The sequence below is a fragment of the Dama dama genome, chromosome 9, assembly GCF_033118175.1.
Source record: "Dama dama isolate Ldn47 chromosome 9, ASM3311817v1, whole genome shotgun sequence".
Classification (NCBI taxonomy): domain Eukaryota; kingdom Metazoa; phylum Chordata; class Mammalia; order Artiodactyla; family Cervidae; genus Dama; species Dama dama.
Window position 1 is genome coordinate 62,091,801 of NC_083689.1, and position 11,310 is coordinate 62,103,110.

Below are 11,310 nucleotides of genomic sequence, written 5' to 3' on the forward strand. Positions count from 1 at the left end.
ACTTTTTCATCTTCCCACACTGAAAGTGTGTGCCCATTAAATAGAAACACCCCATTAGGACACCCTTTGTGGTATGGTTTTTCATATTCGTAAAGTCAGATCTACATGTTTAGTTTTGTGATATTTTTATTTTTATGCTGTGGAAAGCCTTCTATACACCTGTCAGATAATTGTTCACATCTTCTCATTCTTTATTCATGTATTTGTTTACTTTAGTTTAAATCTTTATTATAATCTTTGGGAACTGTTTTTTAATTACAAATTGTCACCTAATTGTCTCAATACTACTTATTGACATCCATCCTCATCATTATTCTGAAATACTCTTTTATCATGTACTTTGCCTCTGTTGCAGTTTATCTCTTGGCATGCTGTCCTATTCCAGTGTTCTGTCCTCTTTCATTACTCTTTGCAAAATTTCTTTGGTTAGTCATGCATTTATCACTTATTTTTATAGTTTTATAATTTGTCAAGTTGCAGAAGCAAACATTCCTGTTTTGTTTGTAATCCCGTTACATTGATTGACTGAAAAGATAACGATCAGTTTTTGAGTCTGCCTATTTAGGGACTATTTTTGTCTCCTGTGCCTTGGTAAAGTTTTAAGAGTTGTTACTGTTTGTGGGGGGGGGGGGGGTGTTTTGCTTATATTTTTAATATGGGTCCTTCACATTAACCATCTTAGGGGAGGGGGTTTGACTTCTTTGCCTTATGTTCTGTTATTCCCTTTGCCACTTTTCTTCTGACTTGTTTCGTGACTAGAACTTTTTCTTAGGTTAAATAATTTACTAGAATTAAATTTATGTAGTGCTTTTTACTTTTTTAGGTAGATTATATCTGTTGTCTTATTGATTTTTTTTTTTATTCCAATTTGAGAAGACTTATAATGTCTATAGTTAATGTGTATAGTGTTTATGGTAGGTAAATTATTTGCTAATATTTTTAAACACAATACAAATGTCCATTTACTTTCAATAACTGCTTTTCTGGGGAAATTTCAAACTGCTGATTTTTAAATTATCCATATCTCTTGGGAAGAACAAGTTTTATATGGGTGACTTTCAGTTTGCTATTTTTAATGTAGCATTTTTTTTTATATCTGTTGGCCATTCTGCTTTAAAAATTTTAAGGAGAAAAGTCCAAACTAATAAAGGAACAAACTTGACTGAGTGTTACAGATATTTTTTAAATCACTTCAAAGAAAATATTTGAGTTTTTAATTTGCTTTTTTATTTATGGCCTTATGTAGTGTTAAAACCGTGTTAGAAGTAGTTATTTGCCTTGTGATTTCCTATATTGGGAATAAATGCCTGTAAGTTGTTCTTTTTCTCCTCATTGTATAATGCTTTATAAAATAAATATCACAAAAATAACTAATTGGATTGTCAAAGAATAGCATTTAAGATGAATATGATACAGTTCTCATGAATACTAACCTCTTTCTTTAACACCCATGACTGCATTGGTCTGCTTTTCTGTGTTTCTGTAGCATCTTCACTAATGTCAACTACACTGTGTATTGTAATTCCATGTTTTACTGTCTATTTTTCCAATAGACTATGAGCTCCATGAGGGCAGGGACAGTGTCTGCTTGCTCACCATAATATTCCCAGCTTCTAGCACAATGTCTTACATGGTATGGGTCTTGAGTGAATAACTGTGAACTTAATAAGTGGTAGGAGCCATCATATGAGGTATGTTGATGCTGGTGGATGTATAAAATCACTAAAAATTGTCCCTAAACAAAGAAGGAGGCATAAGAAAAAAAACACAATGAACTCTTGTTTTCTTTTTACATTGGAAAACATTTGTTTTTTCAAGATTATCTACATATAAAATATGACTTAGTTTTATAATTTTTCTTAGAAAACAAACTGCCAATTTGGGTACTCAGGAGAACAGGAAATTTAACTTTGAGCCCCATATTCTGATCAGTTAAAGAGTAGGGGAGGGACGCAATCCATGACGGTGGGAGGTTGAAGATTGGAGCATGAAAGGAGAGTGCTGATAGAAGAGTCTTACTCGACCACTGTGATGAAGGAGTGAAAGCAAACCTGTTTTTGCTTTTGTGGTACTGGGAGAGGGAACCAGGACTTGTTATTGGTTGAAACAGGTATGTGAAATTTGGCTGTTGTATGAAATGGTGCTGCTGCTGCATTCCCTGTCAGTGAAGATAATTAGATTATTCATGAAGCTCCTTCAGGAGTACTGCGTTAGTTGGCCTTCAGTGTATCAGTAATTTTCTTTTCCAGAAACCCAGGGTTTTTGCTTGAGTTCAAAGTCCTTGGAAGAAGTTTGATAGGTAAAAACTCTTGGACTCCCTTCTAGGCTTCAACCAAAGTAGCTGTCTTCAGTTGTTTTGTATAATATTTCACAAAGATTTTGAATGGTGGAGGAAAGAGTTCTGGTATATTGAAAAGAGGAAAAAACCACTTGAACTGGATCTGTAGAGTTCCTATACAACCCCAGGCCTTTGGAAATTTTCAGTATTTGTACCTTGTTTCCCTTTCTTTGTGGCCTTTCAAGTTTGAAGTGAGAGAGTTACCAAGTGGAATGTTTATAATCTAGTAGTAGTGTGCAGTATGGTGGGATTTAATTAATAAATGTCAACCTTACTTCATTCAGTATATGCTCTGCTACAGAATGACTCAAAATGAAGACAGTGATTTAGTGTCTTGTCTTGGAAAATATATGTGCTTGTTAAGTTTTTGAGATGAATTTCTAACTTAAATAATACCAACATATTTGATGATTATATAATTAAACTATAACATTTTAGAACAATACTAGTAAATGAATTAGAGCCTTACTAGGCAGGGTTTGGCAGATAAGTGATTGCAGGTTTTCTAGCACAGTGGTACATACCTTGGCAAACCGTTTTCTTTTTCCATGTCTGAGTTTACTTATTTGTAAAGCAAGGAGGATAATCTATCTCAGAGGGCTGTTAACAGGATTAAATTAGTTAATATAAGTAAAACCCTGAGAAAAGTGCCTGACACACAGTAAGCGCTCAGTAAATATTTGCTATTATTGTTATTCCATTGATATATATGTGATGCTTTCAATCATTCAGTAAATGTTGAGTGCCAGTTCATTCAATAAATGTTCATTTTAGCTCATCGTTAGCAGCTGATGTTGATACGAAGATGAAATAAGACAATGTTGTTGTCTTCAAGGAGCTTTTAGTTTAAATGGAGAAATAAAACATATATAGGAAATTATAGAACCAGATGTTTGGGGATCCAGGTGACTTATCAGAGCAGGTAGCATTTAAGCTGGACTTTTCAGGGATGGATAGTATTTCAAAAATTGAAGTCAGGAAAGGTGGGCAGGAAAAGCTAAAATGATCAATGACTTCAGAGCCATTGGCAATAGGAGATGACTAGGATATGGTATGGGGTAAAATTGACAAAGGTTGGGGCTAAAGTATAGCTCCAAATGTCAGGCATTAATATGTATTCCCTAAGCAGTAGTCAATGATTTAAAGTTGTTTAGCAGGAAATTGGTGAGTTTAATCTTGCCAGTAGTATTGAGGATGGGTTGAGTGTCTAGAGACGAGAATGTTGATTAGATTGTTGGAATGGCCCAGATATGAAGAGCACAGTGTATATTTGACGTTGGTATGTTTGAGACAGTGGAAGGTTATCTTATTTTGGAAGTCATTTGGAAATGGCAGTCTGTTTGTATTCCTTTGAGAATCAAGTAGTAGAATTGAGAGTTGCCTTAATGGAGTTTATACCTGTGCATTTGAATGTGCTCTCTTTGAAAGAATGATAACAAAGCTAAAATTTTAATTTCCTTTCACCTTTTTTAGAAGTTGCCAAAACAAAGCCACGTCATGCCATGAAGCGGAAGCGGACAGCGGATAAGTCCACCAGTACCAGTGATCCTGTGATTGAGGATGACCATGTGCAGGTGAAGGGGAAAACCTTCACTTACCTTTCAGTCCTGCCAAGTTCCTGACTAATGTAAAGGAACTAAAGTTTCCATCTGTACATATTTTCTTTGCCCTAAAGAGAAGAGATTGGTAGTAGTTGCTTCTCAATTGTGCCAGTGAAAACATTTGTTTTTTTTTTTTTTTAAGTACATACTCTACAAGGTACATCTTTTAAATTTTTTTCCTTGTAGGTCCTTGTATTAAAATCCAAAAATCTTGTTGGAGTCACTATGACCAACTGTGGAATCACAGATCTAGTACTGAAAGACTGTCCCAAGATGATGTTCATCCATGGTATGTACTTGGGCCCATGTCATACTAGAGCATCTGACTGAGCTTAAAGGGTTAAAGTCTCATAAATACTATAATAACATTACTGTGTTACTTTTTCAAAAGAATCAGTTAGATTTTTCTAATTCTGTCCTCATTCTGTAGTTCTCAACTCTGTAGTATTTGCAAGGGGCCATGTGCGGAGACTTAGTTTATCTCTTAATGTAGACTCTCCTCCAGTTTTCTCCTCAATATAATTCCAACTTGATCTGTCAGAGGTTAAGTCAACAGCATTTATGAGCTTTGGAGTCAAGTAGGCCTCAGCTTGAACCCTTTGCTATTTTCTAGCTGTGGTGTTGGACATGCCTTTACGTGTGTGTTTACAGAGGGAGTGGTGACTGGGCCCTAAGTGCCTGACTGCTCCGGATTTGATACCGTCAGTCACACCCTCAGTTCATGGCACATCGTCCTTAGTCTAGGCCCTGCTTTTCTTTCCAGTCCCATTTGTCCCTCATTGCCAGTCCCATTGGCTCCCATTACCTTTGGTTGTGTATTTAATACATGTCCTTCCAGTACATTTCTCATGTCTTTTTAATATACATATTTATCTCTGAGCAAATAAGTGAGTTATTAAAAGTTTAAAATTTTTAAATTGAAAATGCGTGAGTTAAAAGCTTCAGATATATAGTATGCCTCATATATTATCTGTTTATTTTTCCATTATTACTCAAAAATTGTTTTAGATACTATCCATGTAAAATCATTAAGAACTGACTTGTTTCTTGCTTTGTGCAACTTATGTATTCTGCATTGATTTTTTTTGGTCTGTAAAGTGTACATAATTATACTTTATAAAGCATTTGCCAAGGTTTAATGGAGTGATTGATATGTGCTTACACATATGTATATGATATGTGAGATTAAAAAAAAGGAAGGGGATATTTTTCTGAAGTTGGTATCGTATTGTAGTTAAATGTGTCACATTTACTTTTCTCTATAACCTCACATTTATATGTTAAATGGGAAGAATATTTAATCATGTTTCAGAGCAGCACTTCCAGTAGAACTTTCTGTAGTGATGGAATATTCTGTATCTCTGTTTTATATGTAACCACTGGCTATGTGTGACTTTTGAGCGTTTGAACTGTGACTAGTGTTTGAGGAACTAAATTGCTTTATTACATTTTAGTTAATTTAAATTTAAATAGCTCCATATATCTAGTGACTACCATACTGGACTGTACAACTTTAGGCCAAAGTATCCAAATATTTCTGAGTTGTGTTTTTTTGTTTTTTTTTTTAAAAAAGGTTCTGGTTTTATACTGTGATAAGAATTGAAATCAACACTGCTTATTCCCTATGGGCAAATGAAAGATAACATATGTGAACCATTACCCATAAAGTTGTATAGTTCAATAGTTGCTATCATTCCTCCTCTTCAATAAACATTTCCTAAACAATTCCTATATTTAGGCAAGTGATTCTCTGAGACTTGAATTTCTTGTCAGTAACATCTTAGATAGGAAAGGGTACCTTCACCTCCCTTCTAGCATGAGGGTGACAGTCTTCCTTTGAATGGGACAGAATCATATTTTCAAGTCATTTTGATGACTGTCAGTTGTCCTGTATAATAATACTTGGCCTGTGTTACAGATGTTTTTATCTGCAGTATTTTATGTTAATGAAAGATGTGCCAGTCCTCCAAAGAGGATTCCAAATAGGTTATATACGTTGCTCTGTTATTTTGTATAAATTATTTGTAGATCTTACCTTTGTTTTCATTTTGTAGCTACAAGATGCAGGGTACTGAAACATTTAAAAGTAGAAAATGCACCAATCGTAAACCGATTTGATTATGCACAGTGCAAGAAACTGAATATGGATCAGGTACTAGACCAGATACTAAGGATGCCTCCTGAGAGAAACCGCATCATATACCTACGCCCCATGCAGCAGGTAACGGCTCTGCTTGTTTTTGGTGATGACATATTGCACTCGTCCTTTTTTTAGTCTTCAGCCTTTTTAAAATTGGCTTTTATTCATTTGCTGAATCCACAGTAATGTTTCTTTGGGTTCTCCAGAGTTTTTTAGCCAACCTAGACTGTCTTGCCAGTTTTCTGCATCAGTGCTTCTCTAATAGATTGTTGTGGGGCTTTTAGCAAGTTATATGATGAAGAGAGTTATTTTTCAACAAGTTTTTATACTTATTAAAAGTTGCCTGTGATCAGACTCTGGTTTCAGACTTCTTGGTTCCAGTTCTGGTTCACTGATCTGTAGCAGATTGCTTGACTTCTATATTTTAGTTTCTTCATCTCTAAAATTAGAAGAATAAAAACCTGCAGTTACTGTGATGGTTAAATTAATACATGTTAAGTGCTAGCACAGTTCCTGGCATATATCAAGCAATCAAATGATAGTTGCTGTTATTACCATTATCATTATTAAGAGTAAACATTTTATAGTATCCATATGAGATGATGGCTGTTAGCTGAACCTTTTGTGGTAAAATTTCACTATATTAATAAATCATCGTGCTGTATACCTTAAGTGTATACAGTGATGTTTGTCAATTATTTCGATATGAAACAGGGGAAGAAGAGTAGCATTGCATGTAAAACTGCTTAATGTCTAAAGAAAGTTTAAAGGAAATATTAACCTTTAAACAATCAGTGTTTGCAGTCAGTGTTTGAACCTGGCCTGAAAAGAATCATTTCAGTACACAGATTGTTTGTTGAGTGTTTATATTTGCTGGGGCTGAAAAATACACAGGTCATCATCCTTCCCTTGAGAAATTTGCCTTTCCACGAAGGAGGTAGACATATATGTCATTAAGATGGCAAAGTGGGATTTCATAAGTATAATAGGGATGCAATGTGAACAAAGGCTACAAGGAAGCAAGGAAATGTGTTCTGTCTTTAGGAATGAGGTTCAGTCCAGTTAGAATGAGGTTTATGGTTCTACACTCACAGATCTATAATATATTGTCTTTAAACCTGTAAAGGACATACTCAGAAGTGAATTCCTGGGATCAGTTACCTAAATCCAGATTCTCTGGTTTAATGTGCATTTATACAACAGTGAGATGTAAATTGTTGAGCTTGCTAGACAGATGAATTTGCTCAGCCTTACTCCTAGCATGGCAAGTTGTGTCCAGGGCAGAATGTAACTATTTGACTTTCAGATTAGCCAAAGATTCAAAAACTGAGGTCCCAAGGAAAGATTATTCAAGCCGGAGGAGATAGATTGCTAAGGCATTCTCTTCCTTGGTTCCAAATCCTCTCTGGTATTTTCCACAGGTGGACACACTAACATTGGAGCAGAAGCTATTTAGTGGTCCCTACCCTTATCATATCTGTATTATCCATGAATTCAGTAACCCTCCCAATGTCCGGAACAAGGTGCGCATTCGCAGCTGGATGGACACGATAGCAAACATTAACCAGTAAGTAATCTGCAGCCCTGACAGCCTTCTGTATCATTCTGTGGAGCAAGGACACCCAGAAACAAATCCTAATTGTTTTTTATTTTAAATGATTTCATGCAGGCTTTTCAGGCACTGACACACATGAAATATGTGGAAAAAATGAGGGAAATAAGACTTAAAACTAAAATGCATACATGTATATTTGTAACTTTTTATTTTCAAACTTAAAAATCACAAGAACAGGCTGTACATGTACCTTTAGTTTCATGTCTTTAGCTTACAGCATGTTTGGTTGGTTGTCGTGGTTTAGTCGCTAAGTCATGTCCGACTTTTGCGACCCCATAGGCTCTAACCTGCCAGGCTCCTCTGTCCATGGGATTCTCCAGGAAAGCATACTGGAGTGGGTTGCCATTTCCCTCTCCAGGGGATCTTCCTGACCCAGGTATCGAACCGAGGTCTCCTGCATTGTAGGCAGACTCTTTAATGACTGAGCTACAAGGGAAGCCCCACAGCATGTTTAAAAGAAGTCAAATTAAAGATCTTAAAAAACTCTGTGTTTTAAAAAAAAAAAAATGTATTTTTTGGCTCCACTAGGTCTTTGGTGCTGTGCATGGGCTTTCTCTGTTGCAGTGAGCAGGGGCTACTCACTGTGGTGCACAGACTTCTCATTGGGGTGGCTTCTCTTGCTCTGGAGCACAGGCTCCAGAGCACGTCTACTCCAGTAGTTGGGGCCCACCGGCTAAGTTGCCTTATGGTATGTGGAATCTTCTTGGAACAGGGATTGAACCCGTGTCTTCTGCATTAGCAGGCAGATTCTTAACCACTGGACTGCCAACCCACTCCAGTGTTCTTGCCTGGAAAATCCTGTAGACAGAGGAGCTTGGTGGGTTACTGTCCATGGGGTCACAAACAGACACAACTTAGCAACTTAGAATGGACCACCAGGGAAGTCCAACACTGTGATGTTTTATATCATCAGAATATGCATCAGTCTTTATGCATTTGTTATTTTAATATTTTACGCATTTGTTATTTTAATATTTTGTTTGAGATCTTCATTAGAATCGAGGCAAGACACATTTTGATAGTTCCTTTCTAACATATATCCCAACATTTTTTTCAGTTTTATAATTTTTTAATTTTTCTTGTTGCCTCCAGAGAGCTCATTAAGTATGAATTCTTCCCTGAAGCCACACGAAGTGAAGATGACTTAAAGAAGTACCCTAAGTATCCCTGGGGTAGAGAAATCTACACGTTGGAAGGTGAGCATTTATTTGTAAATGGTTGGAAAGCTAAATAGCTGTTAACTAACCAGATGGAGAGACATGTCTTAGGGAAGGTAGAAGTGGGAGCCTTACAGTTTGTCAAAGTAACGGGAATATTATAACGGGAATATTAAATATCTGCAGGTAGCAGGGATGAGATAAATATATTTCCCTCCCTGTATGAGTCTCGGCCATCTCTAAAATGATCGACAGTATTGAACAAAAAGTAAAAGAAATTGAAACTTGATACAGCTTGAGTTGCAGTGACTTGAGGGAACCTGTGTCAGCCTCTTTATTTGTGTATACACACATACACACACACATAAAGGGAGAGAAACTGAGGCTTAATGAAAGCCAAGGATGATCAAAATCACATGACCAAGTAGTAGCAGAGCTAGAATTGGAATCCATAGCTCTGGTGCTGCTTTGGAACCATTTGTCCCTATCGTTACTTCCCCACCAGTAGCACTGTTGATCTGTCTTATTTCAGGTGTTGTGGACGGAGCGCCGTATTCTATGATTTCAGACTTCCCTTGGTTGAGATCACTACGGGCAGCAGAACCTAACAGCTTTGCCAGATACGATTTTGAGGATGATGAAGAAAGTAATTATAACCTGACTTGATTTTTATTCTCTAGTTTGAGCGTTAGATCCTGAGTACTTTGTTTGTGTTACAAGCAGTGCAGCTTTTAATCACTTCCCATATAAATGTTTTTGCTTTTTATTATTGTTTGGTTCTCCCCTTGCTCAAAAACAGAACAGCTCTAAATGCATACAATAGAGAATCATTGACTTAACTAGGGATATGTAGAAAGGAGCCCTTCAGACAGATTTTCCTGCCTAGTTTTGGTGTTTTTTTTTTTTATTATTACCTAAATGTTGATGATCTTGTTACTTTTTATTAAAGAATTGGTCCATTATATTGTTTCAAAATTGTTCCACTTATACTAATTGTTCTGCTAGTTATGAGCTGCTGCTTGTTGGGTAGCATATGGGAACTTAACAGTTTAGGTGTAGATTTTAGGAGGAAGTAAATTTCATAAACTAAATGTACATATATATGACTTACATCTCTGGTGCATTTTCTCCTTGGGCCTTTAATCATATGTGCTCTCTCTGGCATCAAACATAGTATTATAACCACACTGATGGGAACCCACACCATGAGCTAAACATACATCAGTACAGTGCATGAGAGTATACAGGCGTATCTCATGGACCAGCTTAATCAGAGTAGCTTCCCAAATGATTTTGATAATCTTGTTTCCCCTTTTCTTTCTACTATCCAAGGCACCATCTATGCTCCTCGAAGGAAAGGGCAGCTGTCTGCAGACATCTGTATGGAAACAATAGGAGAGGAAATTTCAGAGATGCGTCAGATGAAGAAGGGTGTGTTTCAGCGAGTAGTGGCGATCTTTATCCACTATTGTGACGTCAACGGAGAGCCCGTTGAAGATGACTACATTTAACTGGCCCTCTTCTTTCTAGCTGTCCTGGGAGTGCTGCTGGGGCTGTCCAGCTGCCAACCAGCCCCACAGAGACTTGGGGGCATGCAGTTGGGAGGCCCGGGCTCATTTTGGTGTATAGAAAATGTATCAGGAACATTGAAGTTGTATACAAAGATTTGTACATAGAGGAAATATACAAAGATACTTCCTAAGTACCAGCTTTATATCATATGTTTATACAATTTAATTTAAAAGTTCATTTTAATGAAGGCAGGTAATTGGAAAGAGTTCATTTTGTTCATTTTTCCAGACTTAGTTCATAAAGTATCACTTTTTGGCTGAGCCCCCATTTACTATATTCTTAATAATCACTGTCATCCCCTTAAATCTGTGCCTTTTTCTTCTCGAGCGAAGCTGTTTGAGTAAATCTGTTGAAGAGTCTTTTTGTCTTGTGCTCTTTTGTTTTTACTAAAACTCCAGCTAAACCTTATAGTCAGAGGCGTCTATATGTTTCTGTACAAAATTGTGGTTCTTTTTTCTCTTGGTATTATAGTTTCCGTATTTCTTAAAATGAAGTTAAAAAGACTTATGAGTTTGAGGGGGAAATGGAAAAGTTTCCAAAGCATTTCTAGTTATTTATTTCCATATTCAGTTGTGTATATGCTTTATCTTGAATATAAAAATAAAAGTTTATTAAAAATTTTTTTCTTGCCTTGGAACTGAATCTCTCATTTTAAAGAAGAGGAGCAGATACTACATAGCAAAGGAATGTGTAGGTAGAGTTGTGTCTAAGTAAGATTTTAGTGTAATCTAATTGTGATCACTTTTTTAAAAGTTCTGTGGCTGCAAAATGTTCGACTCACAGAACTCGTTTTGATAGAACACTGAGTAGCAGAATTTCCCCAGATACCTGGTCTTCAGGAGGTGTCCTTTCTCAAGGAGAGAAGTTTACCTGATCCACAGCAGTGA

The 11,310-nt window shown here is 36.4% G+C and overlaps 1 protein-coding gene across 6 annotated transcripts in view; it reads left to right on the forward strand.

The window, feature by feature from the left end:
• The window catches only part of FBXO38 (F-box protein 38), a 62,436-nt gene extending 51,391 nt beyond the window's left edge, over positions 1 to 11,045 (forward strand). For all 6 annotated transcript variants that reach the window (XM_061151670.1, XM_061151672.1, XM_061151671.1 and 3 more), the window contains 7 exons: positions 3,812 to 3,912; positions 4,126 to 4,228; positions 5,994 to 6,160; positions 7,501 to 7,646; positions 8,787 to 8,890; positions 9,384 to 9,497; positions 10,184 to 11,045. In XM_061151670.1, coding sequence (XP_061007653.1) covers positions 3,812 to 3,912; positions 4,126 to 4,228; positions 5,994 to 6,160; positions 7,501 to 7,646; positions 8,787 to 8,890; positions 9,384 to 9,497; positions 10,184 to 10,362 — 914 coding nt within the window. In that variant the 3' untranslated portion in view covers positions 10,363 to 11,045. The remainder of the gene's footprint in view (positions 1 to 3,811; positions 3,913 to 4,125; positions 4,229 to 5,993; positions 6,161 to 7,500; positions 7,647 to 8,786; positions 8,891 to 9,383; positions 9,498 to 10,183) is intronic.
• The last annotated feature ends 265 nt before the right edge of the window (positions 11,046 to 11,310 follow it).